Source organism: Sinohyriopsis cumingii, chromosome 16 (assembly GCF_028554795.1).
Source record: "Sinohyriopsis cumingii isolate HCF-2022 chromosome 16, ASM2855479v2, whole genome shotgun sequence".
Lineage (NCBI taxonomy): Eukaryota > Metazoa > Mollusca > Bivalvia > Unionida > Unionidae > Sinohyriopsis > Sinohyriopsis cumingii.
In genome coordinates this window covers 6,703,234-6,729,734 of record NC_142976.1, presented here as the reverse complement: position 1 = coordinate 6,729,734, position 26,501 = coordinate 6,703,234, and the positions used below count along the sequence as shown (strand labels likewise).

At 42.7% G+C, this 26,501-nt stretch overlaps 1 protein-coding gene across 1 annotated transcript; it reads right to left on the bottom strand.

The window, feature by feature from the left end:
- LOC149779880 (uncharacterized) lies at nucleotides 1-25,750 on the bottom strand. Its single transcript, XM_089937316.1, has 2 exons — nucleotides 25,729-25,750; nucleotides 1-1,064 (listed from the first exon to the last, which is right to left on the bottom strand). Exons 1-2 carry the CDS (start codon nucleotides 25,748-25,750, stop codon nucleotides 1-3), a joined length of 1,086 nt encoding a protein of 361 aa, XP_089793442.1.
- Between the last annotated feature and the right edge of the window lie 751 nt (nucleotides 25,751-26,501).

The following is a 26,501-nucleotide window of genomic DNA, read 5'->3' as shown; positions in this document are numbered from 1 at the left end:
TCAATATGTCTCTGATGTTAAATTGCAAAAGCGTCTGAGTAACCCAGTCGATTTCGAACTGACATTGTCCAATTCATCCGGAACTACAAAAAACTTCGAATGTTTAAATGTTCCTGCTTTTTTGTCTTCTTCTAATTTGCATATCACTTGACCAGTTTCTCCTTGTCTCCCAATGCATAGTGTAATATGACTATAGTCCCTATGCCATTTTGCGTGACCCCTTCGATTAACAGCCCGATCCGCTCCGATTATGAGAGCTATTTGTAAATCTTTACAGTTCTTCTTATGTTCAAGATCATATTTAGTCTTCATTCCACATTCAAACGCCGAACAAATAAATTTCGGAAACGGCTGGAGCCACTCATTGTCATCCTTGCATGTCAGCTCGCAAAGTTGTATTCTATGTTCCGCCTTCATACACTTTTCGTTTTTCTTTGTCATCTTGCCCAGTACATACCCATCTGGTGCCACGGCTAATCGCCTAGCTACTACTTCATAATTTGTATTATCTTCCAGCCAGCGTTTTGCCATCACCATGACCATGACGTGCCTGGTATGAACTGGATTAAAAGCTCCGCCAAGACACAGGATTACTTGGGATTTTGAAACTGAATTACGGCCCTCGTCAGAAACAACTTTATGTTTATACTCGCAACATTCATTAGAATTCAGTGTCAACATTTTGACTTCGTCTCCTATCTCAGTTTCTCTACTTCCGGTTGAAATTCCGGACTCATTAATTTCAACGTCATTCGATGTCAAATATTTTGGAGCAGTTTTATGGTCGTCGTCGTCGCCTAACCTAACGTGGTGACGCAACTCTTGGTCGCTGAGCATATATACTCGTTCTCTTGGAGTCCACAGTGACTTGAGGCTATTTTGAACCACCAACACGTGCTGTTCTTTCACAAAGTCTGTTATATCAGTGATATCACGAATACAGTTTTCGTTAAGCTTTCTCAGAATTTCTCCCCTGAGACCAAGTTGTATGGCTCTGCGAGATTCTTTGTCTCCACATGGATCGTGATCTGGAACCCACTGGAGCCTCACCAAATCACCCTTTTCTGCAAAGAAACGAGAACTGTATATAAATAGAAGCCTTTTTTTATTGCGAGCTAAAAAAAATAATTAGCATATCTGAAATTAGTAGTTCAAGCTTGACATACCAGTAGTGAAAGGGGATACCCTACGGACAATGGGAATTAGCATTACAGAACCCCTTGGGACAATCTACGGACAATGGAAATTTAACATGGCGAAAAATCGTGGGACAATCTACGGACAAGGGGAATTTAACATGGCAATAAATCGTGGGACAATCTACGGACAAGGGGAATTTAACATGGGATTTTTTTTTAAAAAAAGGGGTAGGCAATTCAAAGACTATCTCTTTTCGAGAAATATGGCTGGCCCTAAAAAGGGCCTTTGGTTTATGTTAATATGCTCTTAACATAGAGGGCATTTGCGACATCTTCTTTTCCTCAAACTTCGTCTTACAGCAGGGCCATACATCAGAGTCCTCTTGAGGCAACCTTGTCTCTCTATATAGACTCTTCTTATCCACAGGTTGCTGTTGGTCCTGTGGACAACGGTCCACTTGGATCGGACATACATGAGCATGTCCGTCCTGAACATCATCGTTGACACAAGGGTTGAAGATTCAACGTCTGTCCACATGTTGAGGCTCCGAGAATAGGTGAATCAATGCAGTGAACGGCGCTTATTTATAGGGACAGGAAGGATTGAAACGGATTGAGTTCATTCACCAATCCGAACACGCGTTACAGAATTCAGTCAGCCCGCATCCAATCCGAAGAGAGCAGTCTGTGACGTCACGTAGTCAATATAGATTCGCTAGCGCTTGTGTGCAGTCAATCTATGCGATAGTGATTCAACATGACGGAAACTCAGAAAACGATCCAGTGGGGTGCACCAGCAGGGGAGACCGCCCAAGGGAACCCGGACTTACTTTCAGAAGAGGTGAATTGGGATTTTGTGGATTTTCTCTCCTCGCAAGAATTTGTTCCGGAACCTTCGTTACCTTCTTCATTACCGCAAGTGGAGAATTTTAGACAGAGACAGAAAGAAGAATTGGAGAAATTTATACAACGACAAAAGGAAGCGGAACAGGCTTTTCTCCTACAGCAACAGCAACAGCAAGAAGAAGAGGTAAGAAAAAAACAACAGCAAGAAGAAGTAGCAGCAAAGAAACAAGAGGGTGAAAATCAAACGGTCACGGTACTGTTGGACATTTTAGCGGAGTTAAGAAGTCTGAAACAAATGTATCAGACTTCTTTATCACGACCGAAGAGAATACGACCTTCCCGAGCCAAACATGTCAACCCTGTGACTAAGCCTACCGTACCACCCTTAGTGATTTCAACCCAATCATTATCATCAACATTACGCAGTCCAGAAGTAGGCCTTGGCCGTGGCAAAGGCTTAAGGCAGTTAAAATTGATTGCTTAAACTCACCCCTGCACCATAAAGAAAAAAAAGGCCCTTTTCAGGGCCACCCACATTTCTCGAAAAGAAATACAATTTCAATTTGCCAATAACTAAAAAAAAACTCACCCATTTTACCCTTATAGTACGTGTCTGTGTATGAGTGCGTGAGTGTAGCTTCTTATTTTAAAATCAAAACTCAAAGACTCTTACCTTATATCATTCATTTATTCTTTTCTCCATTTTTTTTTACAATCCAATTCACAATTCACAACACAACACTTTAATAAAAAGTTCATTGACTTCTTCTTTTCTCCTTGTTTAGTCTCTCTGCTGTTTGAATTTCTTCACCGTCACACTCTTTTCCTCTTCTTCCTCCTCGCTTTCTTCCCTTCTTCTTTTTTTCTCCTGTTTCTTTTTCTTCACCTGTCTTCTTTCTTCCTCAGAAGAATCCCTCTCTTCCTCTGAAGAATCCCTCTCTTCTTCTGAAGAATTCCTCTTTTCTTCTGACTCCTCTTGTTTCTTTTTGGGGCAATCTGGAGACCAATGTCCTTTTTCTTTACAATAATAACAGGTATCTTGACTTTTGTCTTTTTTATCCCCTGTTTTTTTTCTTTTTTGACGGTCTGGACACTCTGAAGACCAATGCCCTTTCTTCTGACAGATATAGCAAGTATCTTGACTTTTATCTCTAAAGGAAGGAGAGTAGTCCGTAGGCTGGTCTGAAGAGAATTTTCTAATGACCCCTCGCAAAGCTCTGACGAAACGTTCCATCTGGTTAGTCTCTTCCATCGTTGTGCTCGGCTTGAGAGTGAAATGAATAGTGAAAGGATAAGACACACACCCTTTTATATACGCTGGTCTGCTATGACTATAAAGTAGTTTATGGTGTTTGAACTTGAGTCATTTGACTTTTTGCTTTCAAGATGAAACGATCCCATTCATTCGAGAAGAAAGAAGAAGAAGAAGAAAGTAAGAGGCAGAAACGTGATCTATCGCCTCGTACCAGGGCTGAAATCTTGGCACAAATTCATGCCAGTGATTTTGAAGAGGACATGAGTGAACCAGAATCTGAACCCTCTAAACCAAGTTCACCACCCTTAGTCAACCCTGAAAAGTACTATTCCATTCGAGAGACGGAAAAGCGCTCCTCTAGAAAATTTAGAACCACGGCTTACAAATACACGGTGAAGTTTAAAGATTTCAAGGCTGAAGTGCCGTTAGAGAAAGCAGAAGTGTTCATCACCGAGGTGTGGGATTCTTTGCTCACTGCACTCAAGCGACAATGTCAACCCAAAGAAGACGATCGCTTGAGACTTTCCATACAACACGACGGTTTGAAATCCCCTGTTTGGATCGAGTTTAGCACCCCTGCAGAATTGACTGCTTCCAAAGTCATGGACAAGATTCAACACGTACAACAATCTAATGATCAGTTTGACATCACCGATGGTAAAGCCACACTGGACATGACCCACGTCTCTCCTCCTCAAGGGACAGGACGCAAAAAGATGTTATTGGTGGACGACCTTCGCAACACCAAAACGAGTCTCGTCCGAATTAACAACCCTCATGACCAGATGTGTTTAGTCCGTGCCATCGTGGTGGGACGAACCTATGCCAACAAGAACGACACGGTAGAATGGAAAAGAACCTGGGACACTATTCAACGTTCCGACCGAGCCAAACAACGAAACGAAGCAGAACTCCTGTTACAACAAGCCGGACTGCCCAAAGACACACCCTGCGGCGTTCCTGAGATGCAAAAATTGCAAGATGTCCTAGCTCCACGATACACCTTGAAAGTGCACCCTCAAGAAATGCGCGGGCCTCTATTGTTTCGAGGCCAAGATTTTAAGGACGGAAAATACATTCATGTTTATCATCACGATGACCATTTCGATACCATTACCAGTATCACCGGATTCTTGGGATACGGTTATTACTGTGAGAAATGTGACTATGGTTATAATAATCGAGAGCAACACAAACATTGTGGATGGAAATGCTCAGGATGTTTGGCCTCTCCACCCTGTCTGAGCGAAGAACCAGTGCCTTGTTCCACTTGTCTGCGCACGTTTGTCAGCCCTACCTGTTACCAACAACATTTGAAGACGCAAGGTTCACAGAAGAAATGCGCTTGTCAACTCCTGAGATTGTGCCCTACGTGTGGACAAGGCATACGTACCAATAATACCAAGGCACACGTATGTTCAGGAAAGAAAAAATGTCACATTTGTCACCACATCGTGGACTTGGAACACGAATGTTACGTGCAAAAATACCAACCCCCACCAGAGAAAGAGGACGGTCACAAGAAGAAAGGCAATTTCATCTTTTTCGATTTCGAATGCATGCAAGAGACTGGAATTCACATTCCTAATTTCTGCGTGGCTCATCGAGCGTGCGAGAAGTGCATTCAAGAACCTATCTTCAGTCATTGCCCTCACTGCAGCAAGATTCCCGGAGGGCGTGAAAAAATCTTTCGGGGACCAAACACGTTAGCCGATTTTGCCCAATGGGTCTTAGACCCCGTCGACAAGACGTGGAGCCAAGAGGACATCGAACGTTACGGAGATTGTCATCGTCATGCCACGGTGATGGCTCACAATTTCTCCGGATACGATGGACAGTTTCTTCTCAGATACTATACAGAACAAGGCACCGAGCGTCCTAAAGTGACTTTGAACGGAGCCAAAATCATTTTCATGCAAGTGGGACAAGTACAGTTTAAAGATTCGATGAGCTATTTGGCCATGCCTTTGAGTCGAATGCCTAAAACGTTTGGAATGACAGAAATGGCTAAAGGGTACTTTCCACACTTTTTCAATACGGAAGCCAATCAACACGCCGTTCTACCCCATTTACCCGAGGCTCACTATTACGACCCCAACAACATGCGTACCGAACAACGAGAAGCTTTCTACGCTTGGTACCAGGCTCACGCCTCGGACCCTTTCGACTTTCAGGAAGAAATGTTAAAGTATTGTCGTTCCGACGTGGACATTTTACGGCGTTGCTGTGGAAAATTTCGAGAACTGTTCATGGAACACGGAGGGGTCGATCCTTTGAAAGAAGCTTGCACCATTGCCAAAGTGTGTTCCTTAGTGTATCAACAACGATTCATGCCTGAAAACACCGTGGCTGTCATCAGCCCTCAAACGACCCACTTTGTCAAGCGTCAATACTCGGTCAAAGCCCTACGCTGGTTACATTACTTGTGCGACAAGGAAGACAAGTGGATTCAGCATGCTCGCAACGGAGGGGGCGAAAAGACCATCGGAACGTATTCGGTCGATGGCTGGGACTTAGAAAACCCCAAGATCGTGTACGAGTTTAACGGTTGCTTATTTCACGGATGTCCCGTCTGTTACCCTGACCGTGGCACTAAAAATCAGTTTTTACAACGAACCATGGAAGACTTGTACCAGGACACTTGTCAACGACGCCTAAAGTTGGAACAGGAAGGATACCAAGTGGTGGAAATGTGGGAACACGAATACGATCACCGCTTGAAAACCGATCCCGAGTTTAAACGCCTCGTGGAAAGTTACCAGTTCATGGACCCGCTGAACCCGAGGGATAGTTTGTACGGAGGAAGGACCAATGCCACCTGTTTGCTGTACCAAGCCGACGAAGAGAAAGGAGAAGAAATCAAATACTTGGACGTGTGTTCGCTGTATCCCTACGTGTGCAAATATTGTCGCTTTCCTGTAGGGCACCCGCAATTGCTGACGGAACACATCGACCTGAAAAACATTCGACAATACGAAGGCTTGATCAAGTGCAAAGTTTTGCCTCCCACGAACCTATACCATCCCGTCTTACCTCACCATTGTCAAGGCAAACTGATGTTTCCCTTGTGCCGTACTTGTGCCGAAACGTGCAACCAAGACCAACCTTGCCATCACAGCCAGGAAGAACGGGCCTTGACGGGAACCTGGGTCAGCGTAGAATTGTTCAAAGCTCTGGACATGGGATATCAACTGTTAGAAGTGTACGAAATTTGCCACTTTCCCAAGACACAACAATACCGCAAGGGTGACCCCAGTCAGAAAGGCATTTTCGCAGACTACGTGGATGCCTTTTTGAAACTGAAGCAAGAAGCCAGCAGCTATCCTTCCTGGTGTCACACTCCCGAAGACCAAATAAAATTCAAAGAGAAATACTACGAACAAGAAGGCATCACTTTAGACCACATCGAGAAAAACGAAGGCAGGCGATCGTTTGCCAAAGTGATGTTAAATTGCTTGTGGGGTAAAATGGCACAACGACCGTGTTTACCCAAGACGGAATATTTGACAGAACCTTCACGCTACTTCCAGATGATTCACGACAAAACCAAATACATGAAACACGTGGACGTCGTTCGAGAGAATTTGATCTTGGTCAATTACGAAGAAGATCTGGACTTTGTACAAGACGACCCTTTTGGAAATGTCATCATTGCGGCTTACGTGACAGCCCATGCTCGCTTAAAATTGTACGAAGCTTTAGAACTGTTAGAAGAACGCGTCCTGTACTTTGACACGGACAGCTGCATTTACATCCATCACCCGATTCAACATCACCCTAACATCGAAGGAGACCGTTTAGGAGCCTGGACAGACGAGCATCCCGACGACAAGATTCTAAGTTTCGTCAGTGGCGGTCCCAAAAATTACGGCTACGAATACCGGGACAAACAAGGAGAAGTGCACACGACGTGCAAAGTGAAAGGACTGACTCTGAATTATCGTACCAGTCGAGTGGTCAACTTTGGGGTATTGAAAGAAGCCTTGCAATCGGGAGAGGATGGAAACTTTAAAGTGACCACCTATCAACCGAACAAGATTGTACGTTTACCCACTCACCACATCGTCAGTCGACCCTTGGAAAAAGTCTATCAAATTGTATACCAGAAGCGAGTTCGACTTCCCAATCATTTCACCTTACCGTACGGTCACGTCGGTATTGGTCTGTATATAAAAAAGGAACCCTAGGCAAGATCGATAGTTCATTGTGACTACCAAGACCGAGCGAACAAGATGAATACTTTGAAAGAGACATCGTTCCAGTTTGGGGATTGTAAAAAAGTTGTATCTTCCTCTAGTGTGACTAATATTGGATGGATAAGACCCATGCATTGCGACGGAAAATGTCCGGAAGGAAACTGCGATTGTCCATGTGGTTACCATTGTAATTGCGTAACGGAGTTTGCAGACGAGTGTGATTGTGAGCCTTGCGATGGATACGATGCTGTACCTTGTGACCTGAGCGATGCCGTAAAGCATCATGGGAACTTTGTTCTCACTGCCCCTATCATGGAAAGTGATGCTGTGCGTGTCAAACCTGAGGGATGCGAAAGCGATGCCGCTCGTCCTCTTAGACATTTTACCGGGTTTAAAGGGGAATGTCGACCTTCACGTTTACCTCCCTACGGATGTCATCCAGCCCTGAGCAAACTCCTGTTCATGTCACCCAACCCTCATCGAAACGAACCTGTGAAAGACGAATATTCGTTCCCTGTGCGTTTGTCGGAATACTGCGACTTTGAAAATCGTCTTCAATCGTTCAAAGGAAAATGGCCAAAGTATCTGGGAGGACCGACCCCTGAAGAATTAGCCAGAGCCGGATTTTTCTACTTGGGCGAAGGAGATAAAGTCAAGTGCTTCAGTTGCGGTGTGTCACTTCACCACTGGGAACCGCAAGATTCGGCCTACGTAGAACATGCTCGATGGTCACCGAATTGTCATTACTTACCCTTAGTGGGACCGAGACATTGAAGTAACTTCTTACCATAATAATCTGTTCATGGATACTTTACAAGAGAACATTTGTGCTTTGCCTGTGGAGTTGAGAGAACGCATTTATCGAGAACTGGTCAAAATACAAGTGAAACGTAAAGAACAATTGCATCCGTTACGTCACCGGTGTTTGAACCACTGGTACCTTCAGGCTATACAAGGACTGATTGAGTTAAAAGTGTTCCATTGGACAGACATTGATCAACGACCTCCTGGTTATAAAAAGGAATGGTTTGGTATGGACGATTCTATCTACTACATTGTAAACGTACTGCATCGAATTCCAGAGGAAGAGTTAACGAATTACCAACATCTTTCACGCAATGTCAACTTGGTGAAAGAGGAAACTTCTGAACGAATTGTAATGTGTAAATTAGTGGTGAAACGATTTAGATTCGACAATGAATTAAAACCATGTTTGTGCAAACAGTACATTTCATGTGTCAGACCAAAGAGGATTTAGTATGACCTATTCATGGATACTTTACAAGAGAACATTCGTGCTTTGCCTGTGGAGCTGAGAGAACGCATTTACCGAGAGCTGGTCAAAATACAAGTCAAACGTAAAGAACAATTGCATCCGATACGTCACCAGATCTTTAACCACTGGTACCTGAATGGTATAAGAGAACTGATTCGTCAGAAATTCTTTCAATGGTCAGACATTGTTCAAAACTTTGAGGTCGCTAATGATCGACATGTTCATGATTATGGTTACTTCGAGATTCACCTAGTGCAACGCATTGAGGAAGACAAGGTAAAGGATTACCAACATATTTTACGTGGAATCTGCTTAGCGGAAGAGGAAACACCTAAACGAACTCTGACGTTTCGGTTACAGTATGCAAGATTTAGATTCCCTACTGGAGAACGAAGATCTCTGGCTAGAAAGTACGTGTATTGCATCCAAAAAAAAGAGAATATAAAAACAGGCTGCCATGCCACGGTTTATGTCACATGTCATCCAACAGATTCCGTGGAAGGAACTCAATGACCATATTCAAACCGTGGATCATTACCATCGATTATTACAAGAACTGTATCCATTCAATTTGGGACGACAAGTAGTGTGTGTCTTAGTGACTTGTTTTCTGGGATTTCGTTTACCAGCCGATTCTTTGTGGACTCTTTACGATCAGTACTTACCACCTCCATGGCCTTAAATGGTCACGAAAAACTCCTTTTGCTCAAAGCCTTGCGGTTTCATCTGGATACTTCTCGACCTCAACAGGAAAAAAAGATTCGTCAACTTTTAGCTACCCAAGACGTGTATGACGATGTGTGTGTAGCTTGTGACTTACACCCTCATTGGACAGATGTTCGTGACTGGAAAAAGGGGGGTTTTGAGGCTTGGACCCAAGAAGTGGCCCAGTATGCACAAGAGTTGTTCAAGGAAAAAAGTTACTTTTCAACCTGTGTTAGTGACGGTGCCAGAAGAACCCGTCACCGAGAACAACCACTCGCTTCAGGACAGGACTGTCATGGACATTCCTGAAAGGTCATTCCGGGAGGACACTTGTGTGACAATACCTCATGGAGAGACTGTAAGAACATTACACACTGTCCCTAGGACATCTTGGTTACCCAAAACATGTTGTACAGACACTTGTTTATATTCCACTTTGATCGCTTTGCTGTGTTTTATATTCCTGTACATCACTATTTGGGTTGTATGTATTTTTGTCTTTCGTGTTCATATTTGAAACATTCAATAAACGTGTTCTGAAAAAGTATATAAACTCTTGTCTTGTTTGTTTTTCGTGTCACAAGTGACATTTCTCACACCATGGCTACCTCTGCTGTCTCTGCTCCCTCTTCCTCTACTGTCAAAGTCATCGACGAACACTTAGATCGTGCCAGTTGGGAGGCTTTGTATCTTCGCCATCCCTTTAACATGCTCATTGCTGGACCTAGCGGTTCAGGCAAAACCGAATTCGTCAAACGTTTGATCGAGCATAAACATCATTTGATCGATCGGCCCCCTCAACGGATCGTGTGGTGTTACAAAGAGTGGCAATCGGCGTACAGCCTTTTGCGAGAAAGTCAAGGCGATTCCATCGTGTTTGTGGAAGGCATTCCTAAAGAAGACGACGGCATCGTCTCTGACTCCCGTCAAACCCATTTGGTCATTTTCGACGACATGTTAGGAGAAGACGAAGAAGAAATTAAATTGTGGTTCACGCGCAAAGGGCATCACCGTAATGCCAGTGTCGTTTACATCACCCAAAATTTGTTTCAACAAAGTAAAGCCCATCGCACCATCAGTCTCAATGCGCATTACGTGGTCTTGTTTAAAAGCCCTCGAGATAAATCGCAAGTGCAAGTCTTAGCCAAACAGTTAGGAACGCCTTGGCTGACTCAGGCGTACGACGATGCCACTCAAACACCACACGCCTATTTACTCGTCGATTTGAAACCTACGACCCCCGATGATTTGCGATTTCGTACCCACTTGTTTCACCACTGGTGCCAAGACGGAGGACCTGTCCTGTACACGTCTCCGTCCTCGACTTCATTTCACTCCCCATGAAAAAAATCTATAAAAACCTCAGACCCTTTTTCGTCTGTCTCACACAGTGTGAACATGACGTCCCTTCAGTCGCATCTTCCCGTCAAATTGATTCGTGCCTTGTATGGCATCAGTCGAGAAAAAGATCCACAAACACGAGCTCGTGTCTTAGAAGCTAGTCTCAAAGAAGTCTTACGATGGTTTACGGTGACGGCACGTCAATTACTCCAAGGAATCATTCAGATTCCTCATCAAACCCAACGCTTTTTCGATCGAAACAAAGTCGCTTTGGTCCAACTGGCCGATCCCCGCATCGACACTCAAACCAAAAAACAAATCATTTTGAAACCTGGAGGGAGCGGTACTCTAGGAGGGGTCATCATTCGCTCACTCTTAAGATGGGATCCTAATGCCCCAAAAGTTATCCCTAAGACAAAAGTTCAACGAAGCCCCAAGAAGAAAAAGACCAGGTCCCCAAAGAGAAGAACTTCTCCAGTGGCAGGACCCTCCTCTTACCAGACACCACCCCGAAAAAAGAAAAGAAGCCCCCAGAAAAAGAAACAGAGAAAAAGTCCTCAGAAAAAGAAAAGTCCACAGAAGAAGAAAACTAGTCGCAAGAGAGGCACTTCGGCCAGGACGCAACCTTACACTCGCAAACCACGACCTGCCACAGCGTCTCCGACAGCCTCACGTTTGTCCACTTCTCCGTTGATGTCACCAGGAACTGAAGAGTACTTGGAGACGTTGATTACACCAAGAACTTCTCCGTTGATGACCCCCAAAAGAACTTCCCCAGTGGCAGGACCTTCCAATTTAGCGGCAGTGGCTGCTGCTCACAAAGTACCTTCTCCCAAAATCAAAGTCCATGAAAGATCGGGCATGTTACAAAGTTTACTGGATTTGTCCAAGCAAGAACTGGCTCGATTTAGTCCGTTACGTACCCCTGCACGACGTGTCATGCCTGTCCTCAAACTGATACGACGTAAAGGCAATCAATGGCGACGCGTTCCAGTATAAAAAAGGCCTGTGACCGAGTAGGATATCAGTGTTTTTTGGTGCTCCTGAAGACTCAAAGATGTCACCCTCCAGAAAACCCCAAGGAAAGAAAAGGAAAGGACTGCCACCACGTTTAGCCAAACATGGGGACATGTTATCTGTCCTGTCCAAAGCTTCTCCACCCCTACGAAAAAAACTCATTCAAACAGCCTCCAAAGAGGTCATCGATACCGTGTGCGAATGTTGTTTGAACGTTTTGAAAGGCACGATCCCTTTGTCCAAACACCAGAAACAATGCTTAGGCAAACATCGTCACGTTCTTCGGAAAATGGTTCAAAAGAAAATTCCCATTCGTCAAAAAAAGAAGATGTTGGTCCAACGTGGAGGCATTTTACCTCTCTTGTTAGGCCCCATACTGAAAGGAGTCTTGGGAACCATGTTGGGAGGACTGGTGGGAGCAAGATAAAAAGGCCCTCGGAAGTCCCAAGATCTCAGAATCGACCCCTGACAACCCCATGGAAGGACGAAAACTAGCTTTAGTGCCTTACAAACGATGGATGGAATACCATCGGTGGCAAGAACAACGCACCCCGCATTTACCTCCCAATCCCAATTTGAGCGAGATGTCCCAGTTACAACACGAATTGCAATCCTTGATGGATCGCCAAGATTTGTCCGAAACAGAAAAATCGCAAAAGTACGGTCAACTCTTGCAAAGACTGCAACTCTTTCACCAGAAAGCTTTAGACGAAACAGCTTTACCCACTCTAAAAGATTTTAAGACCTTGATGAAAAGTCCAGCACCATCATTACCACCACCACCACCACTACTGTCATCCCCAACCGTCACCAGAGATGCTACCCCACAAAGACCTGAGGAAGAAGAGACGCGCGAAGTGTTTCAAACACCGTCAGCAGCTCCCATTTCGAGTAAGATTGCAGCATCCTTATTGACCCCGTCCCCCACACCCCAACGAGAAGAAATGAAAGCTTGGGTTAAAAAGATGATGTCCACACCTCCTTCGACAGAAGTGAAAAAGAAAGAAGAGAAACCAGAAGCGAAAAAAGAAAAGAAAACCAAAGCCATTCCATTGCCACCTCCACCACCACCACTACCTTCGACTTCTACTCCCGTAGCCCATCGGACACGTAAATCCGTTTCCAAACCACCCTTTCGACCCACCCAAAGTAGCATCACCGAAGAGTGGGTGACTTATTAACACACCAACACAAAATAAAAAATGGAAAAAGTCTTAGCCAGCATTTACTACGATCCCTCCCATCCTGCAGGTTACGCAGGAGTTCAAAAATTGTATCGTGCTGCCAAAACGCGACTGAAAAGTCTCCGTTTACCTCAAGTGCAACGATGGTTACAAGAACAAGCTACCTACACTTTGCACAAACCCATTCGACGCAAGTTTGCCAGAAGTCGCACCCGAGTGGAAGGCATCGATCATCAATGGCAAGCCGATTTAGCCGATGTCTCTCATTTGGCCAGCTACAATCGTGGCTACAAATATTTGTTCTGTGTCATCGACGTCTTTTCCAAATTTGCCTGGGTCGTGCCCTTGACTTCCAAATCGAGCAGCGAGTTAGTGCGAGCCCTGCAACGGGTGTTGAAACAAAGCGGTCGTCACCCTCTTCGATGGCAAACGGACAAAGGCACCGAATTTCTGAACCAAGCTTTCCAAAAAGAATTAAAGAAACGTGACATTCATTTTTTTACCACCGAGAATCCCGAAACCAAAGCCAGCATCGTGGAACGTTTTCAACGCACTTTGAAAGAACGCATGTGGAAATATTTTACGCATCACCACACTCTGAAGTACATCGACATCTTACCTCACCTGGTGCAAGCGTACAACCAATCTTACCATCGAAGCATCGGACGTGCCCCGCAAGACGTGACTCCCGACAACGAAGTGCTGGTGTTCGAGCGCCTGTTCGGTACGTCCCCGACGAGGGCTGTCCCCAAGAAAAGTGGAGAGTTGACCGTAGGAGATTGGGTGCGCATTGGCAAAACCAAACGCACTTTCGACAAAGGTTACTTACCTAACTGGACGACCGAACTGTTTCGCGTCACTGGACGAGTACATGGCCGTCATCCTGCCGTCTATAAATTGGAAGACATGAACGGAGAAGTACTCAAAGGAACGTTTTATTTGCCCGAGTTACAACGTGTCACCAAAAAAGAAGACGACGTGTACGACATCGAAAGCATTCTCGAACGCAGAACCCGTAAAGTGGGCAAACGACGTGTCAAAGAAGTCAAAGTACGTTGGAAAGGATATCCACCCAGTTTCGATTCTTGGATCGACGCTTCGCAAGTCATCGACTATAAAAAGAAGAAGTGACCATCATGCCCTTTCACACATCAGACGCAGCTACGTCGACCAGTCCTTCTTCCCCTAGTTCTTCTGTGCAAGATTTACAAAAACAACCCTTGTGGGTGTGGTGTGGAGAACGTGTGCCTAAAACGCAAATCGTCTTTTTCTGCCAAATCTTCGTGGTGTATTGTGTCATCGGGGCAGCCATCGCCAATTTGAGTTTGCAACAAGGAGACAAACAATTGTGGACCATTTTATTGAGCAGTTGCATCGGTTACCTGCTTCCCAATCCCTCCCTGAAATTCTCCTCAAACGGGAACGTTGTGTCCAGTGCCAGTGTCAGTGCCAGTCACCACTCCAACAACCACAACCAGAACCCCATTTTGGGCGGAGACACGCCTCTGACATCCAGTAATATCCCCTCGGACAGCCACAGAACTCTGGAATTATGAGTCACCAAAACCAATTTTACTTAACCTTACCCAGTGACAGTTCTATGGAGGTGTTTCCCCACAACACGTTGTGCTGTTACACGGCCAAATTACCTCAAGCCATCCAGTTAGATCACGAAGCCCATTGGGAAGTGGCTTTAGTAGAAATGATTCACCCGACCCAAGTCCACAATATCACTGCCCAGCAAAATTGGTTTAAGGTGGAAGTTCATGACAAACAATTGCAAGAGGAGTTGGATAAGATTGGCACATCTACCAATAAAACCTATGATGACAAAACTAAAACGACCACCTACAACTTGTTCATTCTCCCAGGCTATTATTTCAGTGGTCATCATTTGGTCAGCGCCATAGCCTCCAGGTTTAATGGCGTGTTCCATAAAGCTTTGAGTAATGTCCAAAAAAGTGTCACCCTGGAATACCACAAAATAGCTCGTCGCTTTCTGATGAAATTTTCTGAGGGGTCCAAAAAATTCATGTCTTTCTTATTTTGTCCTGAATTGTTTGACATGTTGGGCGGTGACACGGAGATGAGAATGGTCATGATGAAGAAAAACGAATTGCCAGTCATTTCCGACAACGATATTTTTGCGAGGTATTTTCGTTTCCCGGTAGAACTGAACCAAGGACTGAATTTGATCTTTGTGTATTCCGATGTGGTGGAGTATAACGTGGTGGGACACACCTCTGTGCCGTTACTGCGTGTCATTCCTTTCAAAGTGGATTCTGCCGCGAACGCTGACGAGGAAGGTGGAAACACTTATCACGTTCACCGCGAATTTGTCCATCCTCACTATTTGCCGGTCAGCAAGTCGTATTTGGACACGGTCAACATTACTATAAAAGGAGATTTGGGACAAAATATTCCATTCACCAAAGGAAAAGTCACGGTGAAACTCCATTTTCGAAAACGGTTCTCTCACGACTCGTAAGTCATGTATCCAGTGTACCAAGGGGTGGCTCGACAGCGAGGACACGGTTTAGGAGACATGTTAAAATCGGCCTTTCGTTCGGTGGCCCCGGTGTTGAAACCGATGGTAACACGAGGATTGCACGCCTTGAAAGATGCGGCACTGACACAAGGCAAAGAATTTCTCCAAAATGTCATCATCGACAAACAAAACCCTAAAGAAGCCTTCATGAGGGCAGGCAAAAATGTCTTGCTGCAAACGGGTAAAGACATTTTAGGCCGACGAGACACACCTATAAATGCCCTGCACGCTACCGAATCAGGCATTCAGCAAGGACAAGGCAGAAAGAGACGACGCAGAAAACACCCTTTCACCAGACTTCAAGCGAGAAAGGCCAAGAAAAGAAGAACCGTTCGAGACTTAGACGTTTTCGATTATTGAGGAAGAACAAAAAAAAATGATGCACCGAGAGTCTTGTGCTTGTTCCAAGACGGAACTGGATATGTTTGCCATGCCCCCCACCATGATGACGATGCAAGAATCCCAGTGGGTGGAATTTCACCCGGTCTCCTCATTGACCGATTCCGCTCCCATCGAGTTTGAAATCAAAGGACAGCCCGAAGATTACATCGATCTGAATAGCAGTTACCTGTATTTGAAAGTCAAAGTGATCAAAACTGACAACACCAATCCTGGAGCCAATGATAGGGTAGCGCCCGTCAACAATTTCATGCATTCCTTGTTCAGCGAAGTGGACTTGTACTTGAATAACAAACTGGTCAGCAGCAGCATGGATACTTACCCATATCGTGCCTACTTGGAAAATCTCTTGACGTACGGAAAAGAAGCCAAGAATACTCATCTGGATGCTTGCGTGGTATGGAAACCTGACACGGCAGGTGAGAACACGTTTAGCGACACAGTCCTGACAGAAGATGACAATCCTCACAATGTGGGGTTTAACACACGTAGAACTAAAATTCTGCAAGGGCGAAGTTTAGAACTGATGGATCGTTTGCATTTGGACATGTGGTTACAAGAAAAGTATTTGCTGAACGGTGTGGATATCCGCCTGAGACTGAATCGTAGCAGTGCCGCTTTCCATTTGATGACCCATGCCAATGAATACAAAACTGTTATCCAAGAAGCCAAGCTCTACGTGCGTCGCGTAGAAGTGTTACCTAAAGTGGGAAACGATATCAGTCAAACGTTAAGCAGAACAACTGCCAAGTATCCCATACGACGCGTAGAAGTGAAAACGTTCACCATTCCTGCTGGACAGCGATCCATGATCGAAGATCATCTGTTCCAAGGACAGTTACCCAAGCGTTTGATTGTTGGTATCGTCAAGAATACAGCCTTCAACGGAGTCCACAACGAAAATCCTTTTGAGTTTAAGCATTACAATGTGTCCAAGATCGAAGTCAGTCGCGATGGCAAGACCTTGTGTACCCGACCTTTCGAGCCTAACTTTGCCCAGAAGAATTACTTGAGATCGTACTTGTCCCTGTACGAAGCCACCGGTCAGTTAGGAACCAACACCAGTCACGGCATTACGTACGACGATTATGACGGAGGCTATGCTTTGTGGGCTTTCGATTTCACTCCAGACCAAGGCAGCGACGAGGGACATTTCCACCCTATAAAATCTGGCCAGATTCGAGTGGAAATTCAGTTTGCGAGTGCACTGGAAGCAGGGAACACAGTGAACGTCATCCTGTATGCAGAATTTGATAATACGATAGAAATCAACAGTTTAAGAGAAGTCATCCTAGATTACTAGAAGCCATGGAAGACTGTTATCCCTCTTTACCTAGTGGAGAAACTTTGGAGATGGAATGTAAGGAGACCGTGGAAAAAGAAGAAGTGATCATGATGAAATCGAGATGGCCAGAACAAGAAGCCCATTTAGTCTCCTGTTTTGCCAAACACTTGGTCGACAAAATGACGGAATTGATCAAGAAAAATTGTTATGGATGTCAAAACGATCATCCCAGTCAAATTCAACACGATAAATGCCTAATGTTAAGTCAAGAAGAAAAATTGGACGAGTATCTGGACGAAGCTTGGAGTCTCATCTCGAACAAAGACGTGTTGCACCAGTGGTATAAAGACTTGCGTGAACATTCTTGTCCAGCATTAACCACTCAAGAGATCCATCGTATCGAAGCTCTCCTGAATCAGAGTGAGGAAACAGAACGAATAACCGTTTATTCGTCAGACATTTTCAAGCAAAAAGTCAGGATCGAATTGACGACTTATTATTACCTGTGAAGAAGAAAAAAACACAAAACAATGGATACCTGGGAACTTTATTACCTTTTGAACCACAGTTCGTATACGGCTTCTTGGAATCCTGTCGTCTGTGCTAAAGATGAACTCCCTCATCGCAAACCTAAAGACCATCAAGCTTACGTGATCAACACGGACGACAGTCATCTCCCAGGAACCCACTGGGTAGCCGTCTACTTTCCTCAAGAAGGATGTGTGGAATATTTCGATTCGTACGGATTGCCCCCTTTGGAAGACGATATCATCGACTTTATGAGAAGAAATGCTCAAACCACCCGATTCAATAATGTGAAATTACAAGGCACAGATTCCTTGGTGTGTGGACAGTACTGTGTGTATTTTCTGCATCATCGCAGCCTGGGCTATTCCTTAGAACATTTAGTGACTCATTTCGATCCTCGTTCTTCTGCTAGAAACGATGTGAAAGTAGATCGATGGTTTTGTGACCATTATGCTTATCTTTTGTCTCAAGCTAGGAAACGTAGTGTCCATCAATGGCCTAATGATTTCCAACAGTGGAAATCACAATTTCATTCACAACGTTGTCAGCCCTGTTCAAAGTAGTTAGTAATTGAAGAAAAAAATGTTTGTCATTTGAAAAAAATTGTTTGATGTTATCATGTTGGATTATTGTTAGAGTTGTTGTTAGTTAGTGTTAAGTGATTTTTGAATAAAAAATGTTGTGTTTTGAAAAAAAATGCCTTTGTGGTTTGTTTAGCTATAAGAATGTTGGATTGATGCTCTTTCATTTCTTACTATCCCTCTCATGAACGTTGCGGCTCGAAAACCGTGTGGGGGATGTTTTCCTTCACGTCCGCGCTTTAACTTTAAGAACCGGGTTGTTCCCAGTCTAGCCATCCATTGTCGACTCATCCTCCTAAGAAGATGTGCTCCAAACTAGCTAAGCTCAACGAAGCCTACGTGAATTTGCATAGGGTCAGACACAGTCTGATACCGAAGCCAGAAGAAATAGAGAATGTGAGAATGTTAAAAATCACTGAAGACCTGATAGAAGAGCTCTTCAGAGAAGAAATGAACAGGGAGAAAGAAGAATGGACAGAGAAGTACAGACTTCAGAGACAGCAGCAACAGCAGCAACAACAGCAGCAACAGCAGCAACCTGAAGCTGACAGAGGCTTTGTCGATTGTCGTATCGACACCAAAGAATTCTTCTTCTCTTTTCGAAGAAGCAGACCTATCGCCAGAAAGTCTATCCTCAGAGGACATCGCATTCTTAGAAACTAAAAAAGAATGCCATAGCAAAACAAAAAAAAACAGCCCTTTTTAGGGCTACCCAATACTCTAGAAAAGAAATAACTATTAATTTGCCAATGTGTGTAGGTAGAGTAGTGTGAAAATAAACACTAACTCTTTCTTTAAAAAATGTGAGGGTATGTGTTTGTGTGTTTGTGTGATTGTGTTTGTAAGTGATAAAGTAGGTTGGTGTGGATAGTAGATTAAAATGATGTTTGTTTTTTGGGCTGTTTGAGGTGTATATTTTGGGTTAGATTGGATTGCTTTGCGTATGTGGATAGTCTATTGAAGTGATGTGTAGCATAAAAAAGTGAGCGAGTGTTTCTTTTAGGTCCGCGCGTTGTTCTGGTTAATGATCTAGGTAAGATGAATTTTATGTTTTTAGGGGGATGTTTTCCTTCACGTCCGCGCTTTCAGTATAAATTGAAACTCGTTCGGCAGTCCAGCTACCCTTGTTGATTGATCAACACCAAAAATGAACACGAGACTGGAGAAACTGTTGGAACTTCATGTGCATCTGGAATATGCCAGGCGCATATTAAATGAACTGGCCGCTGAAGCCATTGTCGAGGAGGGAAGGATAAGAGAGGAGGAAAGAAGAAAAAAAGAAGAGGAGGAGAGAAGATATAAAGAAGAGGAGGAGGAAAAGGAGAGAAGAAAAAATTTCAGAATCCCAGAGAGTGAAAATTGGGATTCTGAAGCGACATATCCTGCCTCTGCTCTCTCCCCCCAAAAGGTAAAAAGTAACTGGGGGATAAGATGTGTATGTGGCGCCAGGCCTGGAAGGTGCCACCATTAACCAGGTGTCCATGAAGTTCCAAACAAAACAGCCCTTTTCAGGGCTACCCAATACTCTAGAAAAGAAATAACTATTAATTTGCCAATGTGTGTAGGTAGAGTAGTGTGAAAATAAACACTAACTCTTTATTAATAGTGGAAGTGTGTGTGTGTTTGTGTTTGTAAATGGTGAAGTAAGTTTGTGTGAATAGTAGATTATGGGTTTCTTAGCGTATGTGAAGAGTATAGTTAGGGTTATATTATATGAAAAAAGTAGAGGGATGTTTTCCTTCACGTCCGCGCATTGTTGGGTCATGATCTAGGTAAGATCCATTTTATGTTTTTAGGGGGATGTTTTCCTTCACGTTCGCGCTTTGAGTATAAAACTAACAGTGTTGGCCATTGGAACCCATTCTACGGAATAAGCAAACAAGAAGATGCCAGCAGCTTCAGCTTTATACAACGATCTTATGGGAAGTTGGTATTGGATGGTAGATGGATTGAGTGTAGTAGAAAGGGTTGAACAGGAATGGAGGTATGCAGTGACAAAAGACTTCGTCTCAAGACAAGTAACCAGCCTCCACTTATCCGTAAATATTGTAAAAGAAATGATAGAGGATGAGGAGAAGAGAATCAGAGGTTTAATTAACCCACCGTATGTCAAAGTGGGTAAGTTAAAAGAAGCGATAGATCATGTGACGAGTGCAAGGTGCTTTCTAGAAGACATTGTAGAATGGACAGATTGGTGTTTCGCGAAGTGGGGGTTAGAAAAACTTAAGAAAGCTGAAGAACTAATGAGGAATGTGCTGACCGAAGAGGTCAAGAAGATCAAAGAAAAGTGGTTAAAGGAAAGAAAAGAAGAAGAAAATAGAAAAAAAAAGGGATGAATTCGAAAAACTGAACACAAACTGGATGAAAATCCAAGAGAAGTTCCGGGCCATGGGCCACCCGGACTGGCTGCCGGAAAAAGAAAAAAAAAAGAAGAAAGGAATGATGGACAAAATAAGAGGATGGTGGAAGAAGTTAAGAAGTTAAAAGAAGAAGAAAAAACCCAAAGGCCCTTTTCAGGGCCCCATATATCTCGAAAAGAGATAGCCTTTCCATTGCCTACCCCTTTTTAAAAATTTTTTTTTAAAAGAAAAATCCCATGTTAAATTCCCCTTGTCCCTAAACAAGCCCAAACTCTATTCCCCATGTTAAATTCCCCTTGTCCGTAGATTGTCCCACGATTTATTGCCATGTTAAATTCCCCTTGTCCGTAGATTGTCCCACGATTTTTCGCCATGTTAAATTTCCATTGTCCGTAGATTGTCCCAAGGGGTTCTGTAATGCTAATTCCCATTGTCCGTAGGGTATCCCCTTTCACTACTCATACCCCATACTTTGTAAAATCCATTGTGCATGACAAGGTCATAGAAAGTTTATCGAACGAAACACATGACTGGAGCGTGATGTTATCTATCCAACTAGTAGTTTACTCGCCTCCACCAAACTCCGTCCTTCATTAGCATAAACTAGTTTATTTGTATCAGCGTGTTTCGGATAAGTGTTGCTAACTTTCACGGATGATTTGATTTCTAAAACTATTATAGCCGGTGCCGCCATAAATTTTGTGAGCGTCTGATTCGTAATAAAAGAATCCCGGGATCACGGTTCCATCCCTGGCCAGGCCACCTCGGGTCGACTGTCTTAGCTCCCATTACTTCGGCATGATGAAGCTAATAACGTGCCATTAAAGCCAACACAAGCAATTGTTTAAAAAAAATTGTTATAGTATGGTTAAATTAAAAATCACATTATTTGCATATCAAAAATATTTATGAAAAACTCGCATATGTTTGAAAAACAAGGGCTTTCTTTTCAAGTTACTTAATAAACAGTACATGCCCCCCCCCCGCCCCATTTCAGCCAAGAGGGCAACACATAATGCAGATTTCATTTTCACTGCGTGTGTGTGTGTGTGTGTGTGTGTGTGTGTGTGTGTGTGTGTGTTGGGGGGGGGGGGGGATAATATGAGTTACGCCCCCTGTTTGACATGATAGTTATCCTTTGGATCATGAATTTTAATTTAACAGCAAATACATGTCTTGCAGGGCTGTAATAAAACTTTGTATGATACTTAAGATTAAAAAGACCTGTACCAAACTAGGGATAATCTTTGCCGTTAAATATGACAACGAATCGGTCTGTGAGTCCTAGAACTTTACGTTTTGAATCCGTGCTTCTTTGATTCTTGCGTATCACCAGTGCATCCGTGTCTTGTAGATTTACTCATACAGCCTCTGCACAAAATTACCTAATTTTGTTGTTATACCGCAAGACTCAAGTCAAACCAATTCGTGTCGCGTGGATACAATGCTAATTTAAAGAAATAGCCCACTACCACTACCACCACCAAAACCACATCTCTCTCATATACAGTCATTTTGCAACATCAGTTAGTATATACTGACCACTGACCAAAATGACGAAGATTAGAAAGAAAAGAAAAAAGCTATGGGAAACAAATGTGAGTACCAAGAGTTACAAGACAATTATTTAGGACCAAGAACAAATTGTGACTGAAATGTAAGAATTCGTGCTAAAACCACGCAGAAATCCTATTTTCATCGTGTGATTTTTGAAGCTCCCACATGGTAAGAAAAAAAAAATGTATGTGAATTCAAGCATGATACACTTCTTTTATCTTTTATAATAAATTATAAACTGTAGTGCATTCAAACGTCTCTAATTAGTATTCTCTTCACACAAATACTAGGTTATACAACCTCGGGATACATGCGGTTTTCCTTTAACGTTGAATAAATTTTATTTCCACAAAGCAACAATGACACATCCTTTATAATGATATGAAACATCCCGATCAACATCCGTACTGTCAGGGTCGGCTCAGGTCACTATACATTAGTTTTCAATTAGAGGCGGGAATGGGATTTTGTCGTAGAAGTCAGATAGCATATGTTTTATTTTTAACTGAAATCAAGTAAGAATCACTGGATAGCCGGCTTACATTGAACACAGGCCGTTGAAATTATACCACAGTAGTAAGAAAACGGCAGAATACCAGATGGGGACAATACATACAAAATTTCAAAAGGGCCTTGACTTTTCTCGAAAGGGTACCAAAACAAATGTCTACGTGACTGTTTACTAAAGTGTGCATAGTACCCTATAAACGTGGGCAAGAATAAAACTATAGTCAAATTTCAAAAGACAAGTGATATAGTACGTTTGTGTGTTCTTTTTTTTTTCTCAGCGAGAGGGGGTCCAGAAAACCCTCACAAAACAGGTCCTTTATATATATATATATATATATATATATATATATATATATATATATATATATATATATATATATATATATATATATATATGTATATATATGTATATATATATAAATATATATATATATATATATATATATATATATATATATATATATATATATATATATATATATATATATATATATATATATATATATATATATATATATATATATATATATATATATGTGTGTGTGTGTGTGTGTGTGTGTGTGAGAGAGAGAGAGATGGAGTATTGTCCCACTCTGATATTCTAGTTCCTTTTTTTATATTCTAAACTGTTAGAATTTCAAAGGCCCCTACCTTGAATAACGTCGTACACGAGAGTTGTGTGTGCATTAGAGCAGGGACGTCATTTCAACTTTTTTCGGGGGGGGGGGGCAACATTTGAATGGGGGGGGGGACAAATTTTGAATGGGGGTGGGGGACAAAACTTGACGGGCTTGTTAATTTTCGTATATAGGCAACAACAATTTTACATTTTACAGCACATGCAAATTCGGGGGGGGGGGGGAATGCTCCCTTTCCCTCCCCCCAATGACGTCCCTGCATTAGAGTACTAATTCATTACCATCCCATTATTTTGCACGGTAATTCAAAGAACATTTTACATAAAACAAAGGATTTCATATGAATGAAGTATTAATAATTGACCAAAAATTACATGTAATACTCTCCAATGTATCATACCTGGTTGTTTCTGTCCCTTTATGTGTTGAACTTCCCGAAACGTCTTCAGTATCTCATCAAATCCCTCCAGAGTTATCCTTACGGCCAAAATTCTATCTTGTCCTGGCTTGGTCGCCCACCCTCACCTATACATCATCCATAGAAAGTTTGTCTTTATCCATGACATAGAAACAAAGTTATAATAAGACCCATCGAATTTTTCGTTTTCCACTGCATTTCGTTTATCCTTTGGAGTTTTATTAATATTTTCAGACTAACATAGAACCGTCCTCAGCGACGAATGTGTCATATCTGGTGCGGACGAGCTCGTTAAATATATAATCCGTGGTATCTTTAAAATACACTTGGGTTGCGTCGTTGCCTCTTGTTGGACTAAAGGGCCTACAACCGTCTCTGGGTCCACATAATATTCTGGGCGCAGTGGTGACTGCTCAGTGGTTCGGGCTGTCCTGTTCATCTTCTGTTCCTATTATCGCTGAGGTGATTTCCGCGACTTTCTTCACTTTATTCGCCATTTAACGCGTGTTTTTGATAAGTGGCTTAAACCTTTGTTCATGACTCGACGTGAGGTCTTCCCATTTGTCCTGTCGATGGTGGAGAAGAAACTAATGGTAGACGCTTTGCTTCTCGACGATGATTGAAGTGCATCGGTAAAATCCTTGAGTACACCATAACATGGCTGATCGTCCTCAAAAGGCGCAATTACATCGATCTCACTATAAGCATCTCGTCATCAGATTCAGCAACAGTTTGGCTTTCCCTGATTAATCTGGGCCAATTTTTAGCATGCATGCTGAGTTTAAAAACGTATCATCGTGCTTGGGTGATTGGGGATTTGCCTGTGCAGATAAGTCTATGATATTGAAATCTTCATCTCTCCTTTTTCAATGTGCCGCCTGTGCGGACAAATCAGTGACATTGAAATCTTCAGCTTTCCTGTCTAATTTGTCACGTTAAATGTCATATGTTTTATAACACAATCATGCCTTCATAATGTGTGCAATGTCTCACAGAAATATGTACAGCAAATCCAAATCGAGTTCAAACACGTAATCGTCAAACCGCAACAGCTGAAACTTGTGTTCGATGTGAAGCAAAGACTTTCACCTTTGTCAGACCGGGTGAACGCAGGTTTTTATAACATAAAACCTGGCGGTTGTGATGTCCCTGCTGCGTTAGCAAAGTTACACAAAACACTGAAAAATCAGCAATCGATGGAGTCATTACTGGCATCCATAGTGAGAGTTTAAACAGTATTACTTTACCAGCACCATCTGCATCTGATCGTCAAATAGCATCGTTATCGTTACCCTTTCGTACAAGCACAACTGTGTGTTTCGCTCCAAAGATAACGTTTCGGACATTTCTGCAAAATCCAAATATATGCGACAGTGGAATCGCACATGAAAATCTTCTATGATCACCTTTCAACATTAATTTACGTGTAGCACATCCTAAATTGTAATTGTTGTTGAAGATATACGGCATCAAAAAGTTAGCGGCGGGTCTAAGTACACCTCCAACTGGTTGTGGGTCAACCGAAGTATTTTGTGTTACAAGTATATGACAAAATTGACTGGCATGAGAATGATCAGCGTTATTTTTGGTAAACATCATTGACGGACCCGTTGATCTTGTTTACTTGTCGGAGTATCTTGCTAACCCTACTATTGTTGTGGCAACGTCAACGTCTTTTTGAATTGTCTCAATATTTTTTTCCATCAATCATGTATGTGGCACTGTCAAATAACGCCATAATACCATTATTAACAAAACCAATTATATCATCCCTCCCATATTCTGTATTGAGAGGAACATCTGTTACAAGCTCGCCTTCTCTCAGTAAATGCCTCGGCGGGTAGAAAATATTTACTTGTATCATGGACTTGTAACTCAATTCTTCCTCGTGTCTTAGGTACACGTGCGTCATAAGAATAATACTGATAATCACGCACGGATTTACCTTTTTGAACTGGTTCATCCATGTCGAATGCTGTATCGGATATACGTTTGAACATCTTTATTATACTGCTCATTTTTTAAATCGTGGTCGCCTAGACCTTCGGAAAACGCCGCCTCCTGAAATAAAAATCGTGTTTATTTTTTCCTCTTTAGGTTCTCCTTGATTTACCAAGGCTGCTAGTTTTTGATTTGAGGTCTGATTTATTATTTTACTTATATTCGCTGGCATAACCTCGGTAGACGGTAGTTTTACTGGTTGTACCGTCTGACGTCTGCGTAATAGTCGTGCTATTCTGTCTTTGATTGCCGCGAAGGCTTTACCAGCAGCACTAGCAACTGCACTAGGAGCTTTTTCACGAATAACGTCGATAGCTTTCATTGATAATTGTTTTGCGACTGGTGCTGCCTTGGGAGCCATCCTTCTAAATAATCCCTGAATAATATTACGATACTAGCCGGGTATGAGTAATGCTGAACATTTTCTTTGCTTCGATCCACCAGCACAGACATTCCAATGGCAAATGCGGAATCCAATATATCTTTGAACTAAACTGTGGGAAAACTTTCCTTTCTTTTTGTTCTTTTTCTTCTAGTGCTTTTGAAGGTGATATATGTTTTGGTTGGATATTTCGTCTATTGTTGCTCTTCACTTTGGATTACATGTGATACTTGCCTTAGAAATTGTTGGTGATGTTGTTTTAGAAATTCTTCCTGAAGTTGCGATGATATTTCTGGTTGAGGTGTGTAAAGTGTAATGCATTCTTTCCATAACGT

What these genes read in the sequence shown, in the direction of transcription:
- LOC149779880 (XM_089937316.1), bottom strand. Translation starts at nt 25,750, where the DNA reads ATGGATGAACCAGTTCAAAAAG. An exon ending in GGATGAACCAGTTCAAAAAG is followed by an intron (nt 1,065 to 25,728) that starts GTAAATCCGTGC and finishes GTTTCTTTGCAG; the next exon opens with AAAAGGGTGATTTGGTGAGG.